This window comes from Barbus barbus (genome assembly GCF_936440315.1).
Source record: "Barbus barbus genome assembly, chromosome: 9".
NCBI lineage: Eukaryota > Metazoa > Chordata > Actinopteri > Cypriniformes > Cyprinidae > Barbus > Barbus barbus.
Window position 1 is genome coordinate 6,440,884 of NC_136737.1, and position 21,377 is coordinate 6,462,260.

General features: G+C 35.2%; 2 protein-coding genes across 2 annotated transcripts; one reads left to right on the forward strand and one right to left on the reverse strand.

Annotated features, from left to right (window-relative positions):
* Positions 1-1,893: 1,893 nt before the first annotated feature.
* Positions 1,894-10,223, reverse strand: LOC306874899 (uncharacterized protein). Its single transcript, XM_079425222.1, has 16 exons — positions 10,175-10,223; positions 8,992-9,239; positions 8,769-8,877; positions 8,604-8,684; positions 7,983-8,378; positions 7,098-7,856; positions 6,585-6,678; positions 6,266-6,501; positions 5,861-5,978; positions 4,937-5,054; positions 4,763-4,854; positions 4,215-4,332; positions 3,992-4,093; positions 3,745-3,918; positions 2,519-2,695; positions 1,894-2,213 (listed from the first exon to the last, which is right to left on the reverse strand). The coding sequence occupies exons 6-16, from the start codon at positions 7,199-7,201 to the stop codon at positions 2,005-2,007; spliced, it is 1,542 nt and encodes a 513-aa protein (XP_079281348.1). The 5' UTR covers positions 7,202-7,856; positions 7,983-8,378; positions 8,604-8,684; positions 8,769-8,877; positions 8,992-9,239; positions 10,175-10,223; the 3' UTR covers positions 1,894-2,004.
* On the forward strand, positions 10,006-15,570 carry LOC306874608 (uncharacterized protein; the record flags this gene model as incomplete). The annotated part of the gene is made up of 6 exons (XM_079424756.1): positions 10,006-10,012; positions 12,251-12,565; positions 12,809-13,102; positions 13,461-13,574; positions 14,283-14,350; positions 14,774-15,570. 6 exons carry the CDS (start codon positions 10,006-10,008, stop codon positions 14,825-14,827), a joined length of 852 nt encoding a protein of 283 aa, XP_079280882.1. The 3' UTR covers positions 14,828-15,570.
* Positions 15,571-21,377: the final 5,807 nt, after the last annotated feature.

The window sequence follows — 21,377 nt, forward strand, 5'->3', positions numbered from 1 at the left end:
GTGTGTTTTGATGGTTTTACTACGTTAGTAATACATTAAGTTAACGATAAAGTGGCACTATGCTTTGAGAAATCACACCTTTTCAGAGATCTTAACCCTACTCTAAGCCTTCCTAGACACTTCAATGAACTACAAATAACAGCGGCATGATTTCCCGTTCCATTGATAGAATAACGGAGTGTTAAGGGTAATGTAGTTTAAAACATTTAGTATATAAACAATATAATTACTATCTTTACTGGACAAGTGGATATGTAAGTATATTCATTATGAAAACCTCTATGACATATCTGAGAGGCAGGTTGAAATTTGGTGCATTACTGTGAGCATTTTAAAAAACACCCTTAAGCCACCTTTCCATATATGTCTGAACATTTTGCCCAACATTATTTAGAAAACAGAGCATAAGCAATTATCCTGTCAATTTTCTCTTTGATATTCTTAAAGGAATTTGAGTTATGGCCATTTGAAATGTGTTTTTTTTTGCTCTTCCATTGGGCTGCTACTGGGCCCCTGGGGGTGGAATGGCAGTAAATTGTACACGTATGTATTCTCCTCGTCATGGACAATAAACTGTGTTGAGTCACTTTTATGTCTGAGTACTTTTTCTTTTTCCAAGAATAACAAGTTACACACACATTGTGGCACTTCATATGTAATTAAACTACAAAATCAGTGCCAAATTTTCTTCTTCATTCCCATTTTCTTACTCCTCATGTGCTGGACATCAGTGATGTGCATGCTCTAGTTTTAATGCAATATAAGTTATATGTTGTTCATTCATTGATACTGTACATCATCCTCAGTTATGCATTAAGTGTTTGTAGCAATATAGCCCACTGCAGCCTCTTGCAATTCACAATCCTTCCCTTTATTTAACTGAAAATCACACACACACACACACACACACACACACACTTGTTTTAGCTACATTTGTGGGGTGCAAATGTCCTAGCTACATTTGTGGGGTGCAAATGTCCCCTAAAGATAGTCAAATGTTAAAAGTATGACATTAGTTGGGCCCCCAAAAGACCATACCCCTACAATAAACATATCCCTAAACCCACCCAACACTGAAAACTGCCTCAATTGTATCTGTGATGGGTAGGTTTAGTAGAATTGTAGTGTATATATTGGCAAAGTATGGTTTGGACGATATCAGCATAAATCCTTATAAATGTTTGGGGCCAATACATTAAAGTATTAATGTATTGGCCTAATGGATAGAGAGCTGGACTTGTAATCCAAAAGGTTATGAGTTCGAATTGTAGGTGGGGGTAGTGAATGTACAGCGCTCTCTCCCAATACCACGACTGAGTTGCCCTTGAGCTGTATGTCACGTCACTTTCATGTCACTTTAAAGTAACTTGACATTAACATTGAAGACCAGCAATAATAATTTTCATTTTGATTACATAATAATGTCAATATATGCATGTCAAAGTCAGACATGCCCCTTTCCCAGCTGTGATGCCTGGTTACTGGTTTAAACTTGGCCCAGGTTTTTAAAAGATTAATATATTATATAATATATTAATATATCAAGTGAATGTTTGAATAATCTGACAGCTCGGATGCCAAGATTATACAGAGCTGTAATAGCTGAGATTAAATAGTAAAGGTGGGCATTCAAATTAATACTAACTATAAAAACCAAAAATGTATATGTGAATCAAAATTTTAAATGGGAATTAAATAATAATTGTGTAAAAGTTGAGATGTAATGTAATGTCCCATGTAAAACCCAATTTCATAAAATACAAAAGTAACAGGAAAGAAAAGCTGTCCAGCAATGGTGACAGAGGCTCATGGGTAATTTAGAGCTTTCTGCTATCCAAATCTGAGAAAAATTAGAACAGGTTGGTGTAAGAAAAAACAACAGACACAATAGATCAGGGTTAGAATGACATTTATTTATTAATAAATCTGAAAATAATTTCATGAAACTCAAGGGTCTTTTGGGAAGATGCTGAATGCAATGCTTCCAAAGTTTGTGCTAACATTTTAAAACTCTTCTTCAGAAAGTTCTGGACTGTTGTTGTCCTCACTTTCTTCTTCAACATCTTCCTCCAGCATGAAGAAAGAAGGGTCAGTGTTGACACTGGCATAGGTGCTGGTGACTGCTGTAAGTTTTTGCAGCAGAATGTGCCGCTTGTGTAAGATACAGCAGTACAGCCCCCTGTGCCCCTCTTCGGTCAGCTCTCTGGTTGAATCTAAAGTAAAAAAAAATGTAGAAAATTGACATTGATAATTAGGCAGCATTTCATGAATTATATCGTTGGAAACATGCACTGCAGCTTGAATGACGAACTCTGGGTCTGTACTGTACATTTATGTGAAAAAACACAACAAACGAACAAAAACAAACTAAATAGCTAACAAGCTGCAGTTTTAAATGGTCATTTAAAATTATTTTTTTGGATTGGAACCAATATTTATAGAAAACTATGACATCTTCCTTAGCGGTATCAATATGTTATTACATATTACTGAATGTTTAAAAAAATGTGGTACATACTATGGATCTTCATTTCCTCCTTAGTCTCCCCAAGGAGGCTGTCCAGTTTGTCCAGTGCTTTTTTTAGGTGTTGATAGTGCTGAGTCATTTCCTTTACAATTATGATCTTCTCCTCCTCCAATCGGCTGACCAGCATGACTTGATCAAACAGTCGCCTCTTCAAGCGGAGACTCACCACTATTTTTGAAAATAAAAGTGGAGGGGGAAAAAAACACTTATTTCAGCTTTACGTCTAGCACAGTGGTCTTCACTAGGCATTTTGTGGGTCTTCAGAGTAATACTGATAAAGAACTTGTCCAACAAGAACAATTTATACTGGAAATAATATAAATAATCTACTAACTATATCATCCATAACTATGCTTATAATTTATAATGCAGCCAATATGCATAATTTACAACTGAAACATCACACTACAATTAAGTATTAGAACAATGGAAAGACGCTAAAACCTGCTGAAAGGATGGCATCTGACCTTTCTCTAATCACTTAGGTGGTGTCCACCAAAGCGTGTTGTAGCTGCAAACAACAGGTGCTCTGCAGAAAACGCCTGTCTTTGAGTGTTTGTGAGCACTTCAGCATTTATTTTTTTTCATTTGATACACTTGCCATGATTGACAATATCTGCAGAAACGTTATAGTATCTGATTTTACAGATAGTGTATTTGTGCATATAAAAATGTGATACAATGTACAGTATTTGTTCTGGTTCCTGTTTTAAATGATTTTGTTGCTTTAATCATCATACCCTAGCCCCGCCCCCTGATGTCATCGTCCATCGCAATGTTTCACTGTAGACATCGGCTGATGCCAATTTAGTAGACATCGCCCAACCCTAACTACAAAATAACACCGAAAGGTATTTAAATGCTCATCCCAGTATTAAGATGTGTCAACTTTTATTTAAAAACATTACAGATGACAGCAATATATAACATGTCATTCTTTACTGTATGTTGGTTATTGGCTATTTCCTGTTATTTTGTTTCATTACCTGTGTCCTGTCCTGTTACTGTCTTTCTGTTGCACTGTGGAGCTTCTGTCACTACAACAAATTCCTTGTATGTGTAAACATACCTGGCCAATAAAGCTCATTCTGATTCTGATTCTGATGTTGCACCTTTTTCACCACCCAGTATTAAAATGCTGACTGTTATTACTTATATTTACAATCAACATAATTTTGTGAATTAATAAAAGCACAATTATACAACACATTACTTACCATCTCCTTGTGCTTCCCAAGGCAGAATGACATCATCACAGAGACTGCATGCTGCTTCTGGGTCAATTTTCTCTTCAGTGTCAGGAATGCCGTTGTACTGCACAATCTTCTCTCTGAGAGTCTTTTTCAGCTCACCAAGTCTCCTTCTTTTGCGTTGCCTTGTTTGGCTGCTGTCTGTAAGGTTCAGAAAATTTAATTAGAATTTAAAAAAAAAAGAAAAAAAGTTGAGTGACGTAATAGCAAATACCATTTTGTCGATATAGATCATGCTTCTTTCTTCGGATGGAATAAATAATTTCATCAATTTCTCTCTGGAGCTCTTCCTGGCTACTGTGAGTACTGGGTTTCTCTTGAAAAACAGAAATAAGCAAAGTTGACCATTACAAAAAACACAGTATCACTGCTAAAGTTTAGCCAAATGTATGGAAAATAAAGTACCAATATAGACAATACCATACAATATGACATACCAGTGGCAGCCCAGAGCTTGACATCTTTCACCCACCGATCCACATCTTCCACAGAGATGCTGAACTCCTGCTTGAGAGTCTCAAGATTGGCTGCTTCCATTTCTGCTCTCTGTGAAGTCTATTTAAAAAAGAAACAAATTGAGAAAACATAGTATCCCTGCAAAATTAGGCAACAACTGCAAAATGCAGGGGAGGCCGTGAACACAGTCCCCCACTACCATAAATTATGCTGTCGAAATTCCCTTTTGTCTGCTTACATATTTTTGGAACATTTATGTAGTATAGAAAAATGTTCAGTTTGATTATTACTTGTAATTAATCGACATGTGTCAGTATACAAAACGTCTCGGTTATATATGTAACCCTCATTTCCTGAAGGAGAGAACGGAGACATCACGTCAGAACTGAACTCATGTAACGCTGAATGTGACTGACTGACTGTAAGTGAACTACAAGACCATAACAAGACAAATGTATGTCAAAACACCTCCAGAGCCAAGAAAGCACCTTAGACCCCAGAGGGTAAACATGCAGTGTAGTCTTCTTACTTTGACAAATCTTTTTGCTAGTGTCTTATGGAGACTCTCCACCTTCCTATGGTTCCATCCCATGGCAAGCACAGTTATCATATCTGCTCTGCCTTTAAAAATAAAACAGATAAGGACAAATCAATTGTACAATCTAGTATTGTGTTTCAAACACAGTATTCCCTTTTAACCAACCTGACTTGGTCATGTATTTTGTAGTAAGAGCTGCCCTTGAAAGGAAGCTATTGACCTGCTCCACCTCTTCACCAACTGTATTTCCTGCACCATCCTGACTTCTACCGCCCCACCTGACCTGTTCCAAAACATCAGATCAAGACATTCATCACTATCATCCTATTTCTTAGACTGTGTATACTAAATTAGATTTTGAGAAATTAGTAAATTAAAAAAAAAATTAAAATGAGTTTTATAAGTACATAAAAGTGTTTTATATAATTATATATGCATATATAAATTAAAGCAATAAGCCCCAAGAAGCCGTGGTTTACAGTGAATTTGTAACAGCTAAGAAGCATTGTTACAAACCCCCTTAGCTGTTGTAAATTCACTGTACACCACGGCTTCTTGGGGCTTATTGCTTTTATAAAACAGTTATTCCATATACGCAGTAAGGTCACAAAATAAAAAAAAGCAAATAAGTGTAATGATATAGATATAAAAACAGTATTCTTCCAAACAATGTAGTTCCTCAGAAACAGTTGTGCTTCCAAAAAAAAAAAAAAAGATTACCAAGCAACATACAGAATACGGCTCAACCAATCAGAATCAAGGACCAGAACAATCCATTTTATTCAAACGGTTTTCAAACTTGTCCGTCATGACCCCCCCGCACTGCACATTTTGTAACTCACAAGCTCATTAGTAGAGACTGTAAGACCTGAATTAGGTGTGTCAGGAAAACACACAAATTGTGCAGCACTGGTGGTCCTCCAGGACAGATTTGACAACCACTGCACTAAAGGATTTTACTTATGTGCACTACCTTTTCTGAAACACCTGTATTTACAGATAAAAAGGAAACTCTTTTTTTTCCTGATGCTGTAGGGTTATGTTCCTAAAAACATCTTATGACACAAACATTTAACACGCACACTGTACCTCACATTTGCCAGTGTGAGCCTTAGCATGCATTACAGACAGAAAAGGCTTCATCGTGGTGAGTGGTTGGAGGAGCTCAGGCAACTTCCCTGCCATCCTTTCCAAATAAGGCCAGTACCTGTAACGGGAAAAACACATGTGCATGGCACAAAATGGTAAGGAGTCAAATCAGGACCTATGTGACTGGTACAATTCAATCAAAGAATACTATGCAGTCATATAAATGATAATATTTCCTTAGACCTTATGGACTAAACTGTTGTAGTAGTAAACTAAACTGATAACTCAGTAGCCATATTAAATTTCTAAGTCCATAATATAATAAAGGTGTACTTTTTTGCTAGCCATGGTGTTATGCCCATGACGTAACGGTAAAACTTCATTTGGCAGTAGTTATTTATTTACCTGCAAGCAATGTCTGTACAAAAGAATGTTGCATTAGCAGCTTGTGCCAGCTCCTTTTGCAGGAACATTGGGTAGGCATATATTTCACCACGGTAGTGATTCAAGCCTTGCAGCAAGATTCCATGTCGGCACACAGCTATTTCAAGGCCCTCCTCATCCACCTTGGCCCTGGACTTCTGTGATGTTTCTCTGCCTGCTGTAAATGTTGCCGGCCCACAGACGTCATGACCTGTCCTCTGAAAGTAGAAGCAATGCGTTACATGTAATCCCAGGACAATTTAAAAATACAGAAGGGTTGTAGAGTTGAATAAATCCTTACACTAATCATCTGGCTTCTGATTTGGTCAACAAAGGCAGATACTTTGGCATCTTGTGCGATGAATAATCCTTCAAAAAGAGATGGTTCATCTGTCCTGTTAAATAAGAATTGACAACAAAATCGCATAATCATAAACATTGTATTCTCCTCATTTAATGTGATAAATAACCATAAAGGTTTTAGTCTGTGTGAATCACATTTGATCTAGAGCACCGTGTTGAGCGATCAGCTTTTATGTATTTAATTGGAAATTAATGCTGTTATTTGGCATTAGCTTGTGTGAGAAGTTAAAAACTCACTGTTTAAAGTACAAAAATAAATAATTTCTTTAAAGTAGTTGTTGTTGGGGGGGGGGGGGGGGGGGCTACAGCCTATTCCACCTAGAATTGGGTGAGAGGTGAGGTACAGCGTGGACAGGCAGCCAGTCTATCGCAGGGATACACAAAATGACCACTGTGCCACCCTATATATACAGTATATATATATATATATAAAATAAAACATTCCACTGACCCTTTGGACTTCTTGAACCGGTAATGTTTTCTATTACCATCTGCAGATATAGCCAGCATGTCTGGCGTGCATGCTGGGCATTTAAAGGGTTCCATCAGGCACATATCCTCTTTCTTAAAACGGCAGAAGGCAAACTCTCGAAAGACTCTGTGGAAGGTATCACAACAAATACTACCCGTCTAGAAAGAAGGATGGTATTATTTTGGTTAATGAAAGTGTTTCAAGTCAGAAATTCAAAAATGTAGCAAATGAAAACAGTCCTTACCCGACCAGTGCAAAGTGATCGATGTTCAAGCATTTTGAGAAATGCTTGTTGAGATAATGCTGGGCTAGCCAATTTCATCTGCTCAAATGATGTGAACACATCAAATTTGAACAGCATTTGGCAGCTGGTGGTTGCTGGCCAGTATTTATATTCAAGCAAGTCACTAATCCCAGGAGTCCATTTACAAGAACAAATTGGACAGCATATACTAGGCAGGCACAGGTTGTATGCACCTTAAAATAAACACGTGGTTACTATTTCACCAATACAGCACAGGACAATTTGTACAGCACAGGACAAAAATTAAGACACAAAAATAAGTAAGCCACTATTATGTATGAATTCATCTCCTGGATTATAAAAATTTAGAAGGAAGTTACAAGACATACCGTTGATAGTCACCAAGACAGTCTGCTTTCCTGGGATAACTGTGAAGGCTTGGCTTGGACCACAGGAGCAGATTTGCATTGGTGGAGGAATAGGAAGCATACACACTGAAAATTTCAGATAGTAATATCAGTAACATCGACACATTTATTAAAGGATACTGCAGACAAGAGCTTAAATAGTACCATTGTACATGTAGTTGACATTATGAAAACATGGTGAGAGGAACACACCTTGTTCACGGAGCTGATATTGGCCCCTTTCATCAATCACCACTAAGGATGTTGGTGGAATAGGCTTGAAAAAACCATCAACCATAGCTTCTCTGTCATGGAACACATGTTTACTATGGATCTCAGAGTCACACGTCGAACAGAAAAACTGACATCCTGATGGAACACACTCTAGACACCGGACAACAGCGTCAGCAGCCTTGCACTGTTGACAGCAATGCTGGGTTACAGTCTCTGCAGCCAGCATGCAGTTTAAAATCTCTGGCAATGCAGCCTTAAACCTTTTTTCAGACATGACCTGTCTTTTGGTCCATACAGACATGGTGGTTGCCTCTAATATTTCATCTGATGCAGAGACAGAATTTAGTAGGTTTTTTAATCTCTGAAGATGTTGATCTACAAAAAAATTAAAATAAAAAAATAATAACAACAACAATGACAATGAAAACTACAGTTGCATTAATGCATTTTTATAAAGCAACATATTCATTTCTTATATGGCTTTGTCACTTTATATGCATCATGAAAAATGGCTATTACATACTTTTGTCAGTTGCCATGTGACATTTTTCAATTTAAACATAAAGGCTAAAATTATTTAGACTGTCAATTTATGCTTACCAAGACTTGGGACCTCTTCTGGACATTCATTTATATGCATCTCCTCAACTTCTGCAAGCTCCCTAGTGCCAGCAGGTTTAACTGCAAACACAGAATGTAATGATACTGAAAACATAACTGCTGACCAAAAGCGTAAACAATAGGATAACAGTATATTTTACTAACCAGATCGATTCTTCTGAACGCGTTGTGGTAGGATGTTCCCATGCTCATCTCTCTTTCTCCAGGAAACATTGCAGTCTTGACTTTCCTTTTGTTTTCTTTTTTTTGAAGTCTAAAATTAAAAACATAATTATATATTTGGGGGAGGCATGATAAAAGTCCTATTCTTTTACATTTGCATTTAGTTAAATGGCATGATAGAGAAATAATATGTGAAAAGGTTTACTTTTTGGGCTTCCAACTCATCTGCCATGGTTTTTGCTGCTTCCAGCCATTCCTTATACTGTCTGAACGACTCAGATGCCATTTGAAGATGTTTTTAAGATAAATAATGAATAAAGTCAAAGTACAAACAAGTACAAAAGGGAGAGAGATAAAACAAAGCAAGAGACAGAGGAGGAGAAGAAATTGGCTCTTAAAAGAACCGTTTGATTTCTATAATATTTCAGTGATGGAATAGATGGGTACAAAAACCTGAAAAACAAACAGATGTGATAGGATTAGTTGTACCAACTCTGCATTGAACTTGTTTCTGAAATAACCACAAAGGTCAAAGAGGAATAAGCTGAGTGTCAACAAAATTTCTGAGAGTGCACGAATCAGAAGAACCAGGCCTCGGTAAGAGTGGGCACAGACTGTGCCTATAAATCTGAACGCACTAATGGGGATTTATTTATTTCCAACCTGAACCTGATTCTGCCAAACTATTTTGCCAATACTGCACCTGTTATGTTTTTAATAAATCTTTAAAATTGTATATCCCTAATTTAAAGAGGAATTGATAGTTTTCCATAATGTGCTGAAATTAAGTAATTTAGATTAAGCAATTTAGAAAATATTCTTATAATGGTGACCCTACCTTAATTTATGGACTAGGCTAAAGTTAATAGTGGCAAATTCTGGCAATATTACATAAAGTTTATGTGAATGTGATTCATCAGACAATTTACAGGTCATATCTTAATTACTATTTGACATTCATTTACATGTATTTTGTTACAAAAAGGGCATTAGTTTTTTCAAAACCCTTTTATTATTATTATTAGGAGGGAATGCCTCCGAAATTATTGTCTATTTATAATTTAACCGGATAAATTATGGAAGGCCCCCTAAATGAACTTCTCCGGTTTATAGCTAATTGGGAAGCAAGGATTTTATGCCATAAAGTGCACGAACTAATTAAGTAATTACCTAGCTGCAATGTTTGCATGTGAACTAGCAGCACATGATGCTAGCGATCATGGATAGTACGTTAGGTAGCAAGATAATAACGTGTTATTAATGGATAAAACCAAGCCATAATCAAAACGTCGAGCTGGACTTATATAGTTCCACATGAATTTCAGACAATCAACATAAATACTTATTAATATTTAAAAAAACAACAACAGGATACTTGAAATGCGCACCTTAGCTACGACGATCAGTGCAACGCCTGGCCCAGGACTCCCGTTCTTCTTCTTCCTTTGCTTCATCTGATCTTCCCCTTGGCGCTTGCTTGCTAGCTTTTTTATTTATTTATTTTTATTTGACAGAAGGAAAACATATAATTTTAATTATCTGAAGTGCTTTTAAACATTTTCAGCGATTTTTTTTAGTTGTGCTTTCTTAGAAAATGTTTAATTGAAAGTTATTTTTTAAATTAAGATTTATTAATAATAATAATAATAATAATAATATAAGCCTAATTATAATTAAAATTATATTTGAAAATATTTTAATTTTAATGTGGTTCTTTACTTTCCAAAATGGCGCAAAAATAGATTTTTTTATTTTTTATTAAACAACTCAGTTTTCTTTATTAAGTAATATCGTGTAAATATGAAGATAAAAAAAATGTATTTGAGCCATAGACTGTAAAAAAAAATGTTTTATTTGAACTGGTAACGACGGTCAAACGTCATTTCATGACACACGGCACTGCCATTATTTACAGGAGCGCTAGAGGGCGCTTGACTTTAAAACGTAAAATAGGGTCGTAATAAGCTGCTTGCACATACGACCTATGGGGTCGTTTTTTGGAGGAGGACAGGCTGGTAGCATATGTCAGTGCAGCTTCATGAGAAAATCAAAACATGCTCACAACTGATTTGCAAATAGGCCTGAATGTGTGAAACTCAAAACATAAGAATTATAAAGGAAGCAACATTTTCAGCCCCCCCCCCAACTGTGGTTGCATTCGAACACAGACTAGATTTTTGTTAATAATATGCACACTCAAAAAAAAAATGAAACAGGCCAAGAAAAACCACAGCGCATGTGTTTTTGTTTCGTCTAGCGAAGAGAATGCACGCGAATCACCGATGCAGTTCTGTTGAAGTGTCAAAGGGAAACATTCTGTGGTCACATTTATTTACAAAGAAACGTAGCTTGACCTGATGGATGGAAAACCTGTGCGCATTATTGGATGCGAGTTTATGCGTGTGTGAGTTTGTGGGTAGAAAGTATCTTCATTTCCTTTCTTTTTAATATGAACCTCACAATCGGACTTCCTTTTTACAAAAAAAAAAAAAAAAAAAAAAAAAAAAACTTTACTGATGTTTGAGAAATAGTCCAAAAAGAGGCAAAAGTACACAACATTATTCTTATAAATCCCCCATAGACTCTAGCACGGGCTATTCCACACGGGTTCAGCATTATAAGTGAAGTTATACATTTATTCCATGACACTAATTATTCTTGTTCTGGTTTGTGTAGTAGGTATACACAGAGAGACACTGGCACAAAAACAAAATGACAGACTGAAATAAACTGCTAAAATGATTTAACTTCTGCGTCTGTTTGAGAATGTTTTATGCCATTATGCAGTGAGTCTATATTAAGTGTAATTTAAGTGAAACCCTATGTGTGGTCAGTATAGGGTGGTCGAATCCTGTTGGGGGAGGATCCACACATGCACACTTATTTCACACTTCTGTTTAAACAGTATGCTTCTTGAGAATATCATTATAATGTTAGTGAGCTCAAAGAAAATGGTCCATGTTGTCCTTTTGTTCTGCTTGTGCTTGTTGCAACTGGATGGTAAGTTGGAAATGTATGTTTTATGCTTTTTAATGTAATGTTTTTGCTGATTTAGCTCAAGGTTTGCTTTTTATATACTACAATAAGATAGATTTGCTTTTGCTATCCATTAAAAAAGATATTCTGACATCGAACAGGGATATTATTGGATTTATGTCTATCGTCACAGGAAATCAAATTAAGGACAAGTTTAGTCAGCCCGATCATATGAGCCCACCAACTCCATAAAAATGGATTCATGTGAATATCCCATTAAATATGTAAAGTAATTATAGTTTTACATTGTCAAAGTAACTTTTTTGCCCATATTATTATTTTTTAAAATTGTTTATTGTTATTTATTTGTGTGGAATCAGAATCTCGTATTGCAAAGGTCATGTGTTTTTATGTAAATATACAAACTACTTAACGCCACAAAATTATTTACTTTTAAATCTCTGACAAATCTTCCTTTTTTTCTTCAGGTGTGTTTGGTGAAGATGCAGTGTCAGTGCTGGAGGGAGATTCAGTCTCTCTAAACTCTGGTTTTACTGAAATGAAGGATGATGATCTGATTCTGTGGAGGTTTGGAGCTGAAAACACTTTAATAGCTCAAATCAGTGTAATGGATGGCAGCATGACTGTATTTAATGATGTTCTTGATGGGAGATTCAGAGACAGACTGAAGCTGGATGATCAAACTGGATCTCTGACCATCACAAACACCAGAACTGAACACACTGGACTCTATAAACTACAGACCAACAGTGTGAGCAAGAACTTCAGTCTCACTGTCTATGGTGAGTTAAATAGAAGTATATACAGCCTTTTCAGTCTTAAAAATGATAACATTTGAGATACACATTCATTTTGACTTTAAACCTATTAAACTGTTTTCTTTTGATAAATTATTCCAAGGTTGGCATCTCAGGCAATGTTATTAAAAAATAAATAAATACACACTCACTGAATCACATCACAGAAGCTCACTTAACACCACAAGAAACATCATGATTTACTCCGATATTTCTAATATTTCTCAGCTCATCTGCCTGTTCCTGTCATCATCAGTAACTCTTCACACTGTTCTTCATCATCATCATCATCATATTGTTCATTGTTGTGTTCAGTGGTGAATGTGGGTCATGTGACTCTCTCCTGGTACAAAGGAAACAGTTTATTGTCCAGCATCAGTGTGTCTGATCTCAGCATCAGTCTCTCTCTACCTCTGGAGGTGGAATATCAGGATAACAACACCTACAGCTGTGTGCTCAACAATCCCATCAGCAACCAGACTCAACATCTGGACATCAGTCAACTCTGTCAACCATGTTCAGGTACAACAATGCTGATGTGTATATTTACTATATGTATGTGTTTATGATTTAAGTTGATTATAATGACTGCAGTTGATTTCATTGATAAACGACATTCAGCATGAACATCTTTATCGTTTGGATTAATTATATACATATGTGCATGTTTATAAGCCTACATATAGAACATCACCATCCTTTTCTGCCTTTCAGCTTGAAATGAAATGCATTCAATATAATTGTACTGTAAGCCACAGTAGAAATTGGAATAAACTAATACCTTTGAAAGTGAATTTAAATGTAAGGCAGGAAAATACTACTAACTTATGTTCACCTATCAGTAGAGCACACTAATGACTGTCTCTCTGTATTGTTAAAGACTCAGCATCTAAAACAGTGCCGATCTCTGCTGCTGCGGCTGGATCTCTGCTGATTGGTGCTGCAGTTGGGATCTTTTGTATTTGCAGGAAATGTAGAAAAACTGATGAAGAAGGCAAGTGTTAAATCTAAGAATGGCTAATCAATTTGTAAAATTAAGAAGTGTTATAATAAATAATAATATAATTTAATAGTGTAGTTCCTTTTAACCCTCATGTTGTGTTGCGGCCGTTTTAACCCAGAGGATTTCTTTTTCTTGAAAATGCTGATTCAAGTTATTACACTGGACTAAAACATACTGGACTTTGTTGACACAGGATATAACAACTTTCCCAAACATTGGACAGTTTTTTCTACTTTTGGGGGATTTTTCCTCAATTTTTTCCACTTCCCCAGTCTAAACAAAAATTACCAGCCTGCAAAAAAACTGCTTATAAATATAAGATTCAATATTTTTTAATCAACTTTTTTTTTTTTTCAATTATAACAGGTTTTATGTTTCTTTTTGGAAATGATTGATCATATACTTCATTGAGCTGAGCTTATGGACCTCAGGTTTTGAGTGAACATTGTCAAAATGATCCACAAATAACACTTTTTTTTTCACCTAAAAGCTGAAGTTCATAAACTCAGATGAATGAGATTAAATTAGGTAAAGTACTGGCAATTATGGTATATATGTATATATATGTGTTTGTGTGTGTGTATAGTGACAATGGGCAGCACTATTTAATCGTCTTCTTACAGATGCTTCATTGAAACACTGAAAAAAGCACAGAAATGCTATATTTGTTTTAATCAATTATTATTGTTATTGAAATAGTTGAGACTAATGAAGATGAGATCACTTACATTGAGCCGATGTTCTACAAAAGAAAACCACAGAAACTGGTAAGATAGTTTATTACTAATTTATGTTATGAATCTGTGTATTATTTCAACAGTGTGTGCTCTTTTGTGTGACTGAAACAAAAGAGTAAAACAGCACCATATTAAATAGGTATAAAAGTCAGAAGATCGGTATTCAGTGAGCGAAACAGTGACTCATGTCATAATACTCACAACCCTTCTACCGTGTATCTAAAGAGTAACAGATCTGCATTAGTTCATATTTTCAGTGCTCACTCATGAAGTATTTCCTATGTCAGCTATGACCTCACAGTCCAAATATTCAGAGTTTCACATACTGTGCATGCTTTTGTGATTCTTCAATGCTTTTGGAAAAAAAACAAACAAACAAAAACATAAGACATGCATAAGATTAAATTACTACTTCAGTTTTTAATTGAAATTGCTATCTTGTGTTTTTTACAGGATGTTAAAGAGGATGATCACGTGGAATATGCACCTATCGCCAACAGAAGATGATTAAACAAGTACCAGACCTGCTTTGGTGACTTTCACAGGAAGCTCCTGCGACAACTTTAGAGTCTCATTTTCATCTGAGCTCTTTAAAATTGTGGATTGTTGAAGTGTGATATTCAGTGGTGGACTAATGAAATTCTCTCTTAAATAATATGCCATGCAATACAAGGACTTGTAACAAATGATTTAAGTCTTGTGGACCACTGGAACATTTTCATATTTGACGCTTATTGCCTCTTAAAGAATGTTTTCTTTTTAACAAATCCACAAAACAACAGGAAAAAAAAAAAAAAACACTTTGCATCCTCATTTCAGAAATAGAGGCAGATTTATTTACATCTGTGCAGATCTGCTGGTGGACATATAGGTTCTGCTTGAACTTCATGCTAGATGTTTGTGGTCGACATTTGACAAAGATACAGCTAAGGCGTCATTAGCGTGCGGTTGAAGGACTTTTTTTCCATTCCAGTCTAACTTTAGCTTTAACTAAACAGACTTAACAGTGAGGTACTGACTCTACCAGATTAAAACACTGTTGTGTGATAAAATGTGTAAATTTGAGTCAAATCAAATTTATTTAAATAGTGTTTTTTTTTCCAACACATATTGCTTCAAATCAACTTAACATTTACATTTATGCATTTAGCAGACGCTTTTATCCAAAGCAACTTACATTGCATTCAAGTTACAGTTTATACATTTTTATCAGCCTGTTAAATAGGTAAATATTAAACACAACGTTTTGTATTTTCTTTTGTCTTTGGGCGTGTTGAAATGTTGAAATGGGCGTGTTAACTTAACAGAAAATCAGAATGTTAATGTTGATATTTTCTTAATATCTTCTGATCTTAATGCCTCATAGTCATATTTTTCAGATTTGAGCCAGGAGATAATATTGTTTATATTTTGAGATGATGAAACAATCAAGCAGTTGAGTTTTGGTATATATTGACCTACACTCCAGCTCTCTATATATAGAGCTTACAGTTACATTTTGTAACAAACAAAAAAAAATAAAAAATAAATCAATAAAAATAAGGCAGTTATTTCTAAGACGCTACTGCTATTTTTGATATCATAAGATCATAACTTGTTCTTGTTTGTCAATGTCTGACAGTCAGTTTAAGTATAAATGCAATATTTTATTAAGTTTTGTCAAATGTATGATACATGCAGATGTCTGATGGTTGTTATATAGCTACTTATTTTCACCTGTGTGGGTAATTAACTGCTAACAACACTGTTAACAAACCATATATGTTTTTAATAGCCCATGCTGCCACCCAAAAGCAAAGTGCAGTAACTACTCATTTTTTGAAAATAGCATTTTTTAAACTTTGAATGCCATTTTCTGTGAGCACCATCTAGTGTCAGAAATAAGACTTTACCTCTGGAACACCTGATAATATGGAGGACTAAACCTGCAAAAACAATAAATAAATAAATACGCAAATAAATAAATAAATACATAAATAAATCCACAAAATAATACATAAATAGATAAATAAATAAATAAATGTGCAAATAAATACATAAATAAATATATAAATCCACATATTCCTGTATCAATAAATATATAAATAATTAAATGTGCGAGAAAATAAATAATTAAATAAATTAAACGAATGTTGGGGGAAATAAGTTTTTTTTTTTTCCCTCCATCAAATGTTTATTCATTTTTGAATGTAGTTCCGTATTTATTTTTCCTCAGCTCAACATGCTAATGAGAGGGTGTCTATCAAGCATCAGAGAAGGCGGTCTTTATGCCACCATTGGTTGATTGTTATAAAAGTTCTGCGTTCGATTGTTTGCCTGCGCAATGCCCGTTAACGTAAAGGCTACTGACAAGCATTGATTCAGCATTGTGTTTTAGAGAGATGGTTGAAGTCATCATGCTAACAGTTGCCAGAGACTTGCGAAGGCTAGCTGACACCGTTCAAATTAGTAGTATGCTATCTGCTGATTATATTCTCTTCAGAGTAGATTCCTCTATACACTCGTTAGGTCAGTTAGCAGCTACATTTGATGTGGCTGTAGATCCTTTTGTCCTCGAAAAGCTGGAACAGTTTACTCTCATTTTAAGACATACGGTGTCAACAGAAATGTAACTGGACGTCCTTTACTCCCTATTCCAGCAAGTGCAATTGAGTCTTATTTAGTATCAGGCTTAAGCAGGGTGCGAACTACGGGGGAACTGACTCGCCGTCTCCTCATTAGACGCGCCTTTAGAGAGAAATGCATCTTTATTGATTATGATTAAAATTATAATAAAATAATTTTTGTTTTAAAATTTTTTTATTTCGTTAAGTGATAATTTAAAGCTTTCTTTAGATATATTTATAATGTCTGTGAGGCATGTATTCGCTCAGCTTCGGTTCATTTTTGTGAAGTGCACCTGTTCAAGACCAGACGGCAGAAAGCGCATCATGCTTGTTTTATTTGTTTTATAAAAGAACTACCTTTTGTTGGTATTGTGAGTGCACACAAATACAAGTAGACCCTTTACAGGTCCGAATGATGTATTACTCTTACCTTTATAAAAAAAAAAGGCTATTTTAAGTTGTTTCCACTAAAAAAATGCAAGTGTTTGCGCTGGTGCCTCCATGTCCTGCAGAGCGCGCTTTAGCTTCCACTCTCCGCACAAACTTACATATATATAGGCTAGCGCACATTATTATTATAGCGCAGGTTTAACGTTTAAACATTATTATATGCTTGAACTGTTTTAGTATATCTCTAGATTTTATTTTAGGCAAGTCGTGATTGATATGAGAAGGCTAAATTGATCAAACATAGGCTATGATCAGCTCATGCAGCTGGCGCTTGGTCTTTACTTAAAAAAAACTACTTAGGCTATTTAACGAACAAAAATGCTCCAAATGTCTTTCTAAATTAACTTACACAAAACGAAATATAATAATTTTTCCATTACACACAAAACTGAACTCCATGCGCAAGTGCACGATCCCATAGACCCCAAAAAGGTAGGCTCCCCCAAGGTCCACGGTATAGTTCGAACACGGGCTTAAGAGCACGTGAAATTGCAGAGCTATTTTGAGTTTGCGAGAGGACAATTTGTTATAGAATGGCACAAAATGATTTAAGGTAGGTTGAGGCTCTTTACGGTACTTGATATTACAAATGTAGTTTCTGTGTTTACATATAAGTTTATCAATGAGTCAAAAGGGATTTAATTAATTTTGCAAGTACATTTTGTGCAGTCGTGGCCTAATGGTTAGTGAGTCCGACTGTTAACTCTATTCTAGTACCGGTGTGCAGCAGGAAATGACTGAGGTGCCCTTGAGCAAGACACCTAACCCCCAATCGCTCCCCGGGCGCCACAGTATAATGGGTGCCCAGTGCCCACTTGTGTGAGTGAGTGAGTGAGTTTTTGTGACAAATCAGGACATAGATTTGTATAATAACAAGGGTATGACACGTGTTACAAGGAGAAGGTGACTTTTCAGGACATTACCCCATGTCCCCACTTTTCAAAACGCTTATAAATCACACAGAATGGAGTGTATTGAAAATCTGAAATAGCAGAAAGTCTCCTGTAAGGGAGTAGGTTTAGGTGTAGGGCAATAGCACAAACAGTTTGTACAGTATAAAAACCATTCGGTTGTGAAAAAATAGCAATTTATACATATGATTTACAGTAGATTTTAATAAATATAAAAAATGTAAAAGGTGTGCATTATAGTTGACACCTAGTTGAACAGTGTACAGTTGTTTTTATGACTGTAAGTCATTCTGCTCATATGCTATTGAAGTTAGAAAAATGTATACCAATATCGCATGTAACTTTGGAGACGGTCCCTAAATATGCGAATATCGAACGTCCAACGTCAAGCCAACTTTATGCCTGTTGACACCCGTATGTCTTAAAATGAGAGTAACCTGTTCCAGCTTTTCGAGGACAAAAGGATCTACAGCCACATCAAATGTAGCTGCTAACTGACCTAACGAGTGTATAGAGGAATCTACTCTGAAGAGAATATAATCAGCAGATAGCATACTACTAATTTGAACGGTGTCAGCTAGCCTTCGCAAGTCTCTGGCAACTGTTAGCATGATGACTTCAACCATCTCTCTAAAACACAATGCTGAATCAATGCTTGTCAGTAGCCTTTACGTTAACGGGCATTGCGCAGGCAAACAATCGAACGCAGAACTTTTATAACAATCAACCAATGGTGGCATAAAGACCGCCTTCTCTGATGCTTGATAGACACCCTCTCATTAGCATGTTGAGCTGAGGAAAAATAAATACGGAACTACATTCAAAAATGAATAAACATTTGATGGAGGGAAAAAAAAAAACTTATTTCCCCCAACATTCGTTTAATTTATTTAATTATTTATTTTCTCGCACATTTAATTATTTATATATTTATTGATACAGGAATATGTGGATTTATATATTTATTTATGTATTTATTTGCACATTTATTTATTTATTTATCTATTTATGTATTATTTTGTGGATTTATTTATGTATTTATTTATTTATTTGCGTATTTATTTATTTATTGTTTTTGCAGGTTTAGTCCTCCATATGAAAGTAGTCCCCAGCCATATCGGCCTAGAAAATCGCAACTTTTCATTTTCCGTCTGTCTTATTACACGATGTAACTACAGAAGAGTCAAGCTTTAAATAGGAAAATTTTCGAAACTCTTTGATCATTTTTTATGACCAAATGCTAACGGTCTTATCCGATTCAATGATCTATGCTAAGCTAAGCTAAAAGTGCTACCACTAGACCCGGAGATCGGCTGAATGGATTCAAAAACGGTAAAACTCAACTGTTTAACTCTAGGGGAGTTCTAAAATGAGCCTATTTCCAAAAAAAAGAAAAAGGGGAGTGGTCCTTTAATTTGTTACATTGCTTTGCACTTTTATTTATTTATTTTATTTGTTTGGTACAACAAATGCTTTAGAAAGACAGATAAACATAGTAAAATTAAAGCTGAATATTGAGTAGCACCAACTGATACACATCTATAAATCATATATATTTTTAGTGTAAGGGTAATATAACTGTTTAATATTATTTTACAGTGTTTTTTCTCATGATGCTGTCATCGTAGAACTGTGTGTGTGTGTGTTTGTTTTTATATAACGTTACCGGTGGGGACTTAAACATGAATACACACAGACTCATGGGGACTTGTGTCACGATGGGGACCTAAATTGAGGTCCCCACGGGTAAACAAGCTTATAAATCACACAGAATGAAGATTTTTGAAAATCTAAAAATGGGGGCTAAGTTTAGGTGTAGGGTTGGTGTAGGGAAATAGAATATATGGTCTGTACAGCAGAAAAACCATTACGCCTATGAGAGTCCCCACAAGGATAGTGAAACAAGTCTGTGTGTGTGTGTGTATATATTTACATTATTGAGCAGCCCTGATTTGAGATCCAGCAATGTTAATATATCTAAAGGATTTATTTAGAACTAATACTTCAGCATACAGACACACACAGACATCAAGAATATGTGTAGGAATCTCAACAACCGTGACAATCAAGAAATTCAGATAAACAGATCAACTCTGAACATCACAAAACAAGCAATTAAAGTCACACACACACTCACACACACAAACACACAAACACTGGGAGTCATGGATGAGTTTGATTGGTGGTACCAGCATGCATTGCAGCATGAAGTTTTGTTGTTTGTTATCATTATTGAGAACAAGTTAAGTCTTTTATTTCAGCCGATTTCTTGTAAGTCTGTGGTTGAAAGTAAATTTGGTTATTTTTCCTCACCTCTTCCCCTTTTTTTTTGTTCTTCTTTCGCTTTTCTTCAGCGATTCTGCTTGTTAACAGCAGATGTTCACTAATGCTGAATCAGCACTTAATAAATCACTTAATACAGAAATGTATCAGTGTTACTGTAACACTCTGTAATGAATATTCAGAAATATTCTGTGTAGTGGACTCAAATAAAATAAGATCACAAAAATATACTAACGTTACTACCACAGTACAAATATTAGTTTCGAACGGTTTAAGGTAATTTACAGTGAAATTAATAGCAACATGAATTATTTTTATTTTTATTTCATATTTATTTTATTTTATTATTTTACCATTTAATCATTTTTTCTCATGCATCAATAAATATGAGGGCAGCGTATCTGTCACATTCATTTTCTCCATAATAATTTCACAACAATGTCTTCTAAAGCACACATACAGATTAATTACATTACAAACTTTGATTTGAAAAAAAACGTAGTGCAACACATATTGTAGGCATAAGAGCACATAATGAGCCTGTGATGTAAAACTTGTTTCTCTAATTGATTTTTCTTGTGGTTTTTCATGCAATCTGGATTAAATAATCAGATTCCAAAAAAAAAAAATTCAAAATCATAATCAGATTAAAGTTACAATTTTAATGGATTGTATTTGCATCTATTGACTTGATCACTAATCATTGATCTGGACAAAAGTCAGGTCAAAACTTGAAAACTCTTCATGTGTAAAGTCATCGTTGTGTTCATGTTAATGCAGGGATTCCCAAATTTGTATTTTTTTTTT

Coding starts and splice junctions, on each gene's coding strand:
- LOC306874899 (XM_079425222.1), bottom strand. CDS start 7,201: ATGTGCCTGATGGAACCCTTTAAATGCCCAGCATGCACGCCAGACATG. Junction 6,679..7,097: donor CGGTTCAAGAAGTCCAAAGG/GTCAGTGGAATG, acceptor CTTATTTAACAG/GACAGATGAACCATCTCTTT. Junction 5,979..6,265: donor TGTACAGACATTGCTTGCAG/GTAAATAAATAA, acceptor TTCCCGTTACAG/GTACTGGCCTTATTTGGAAA.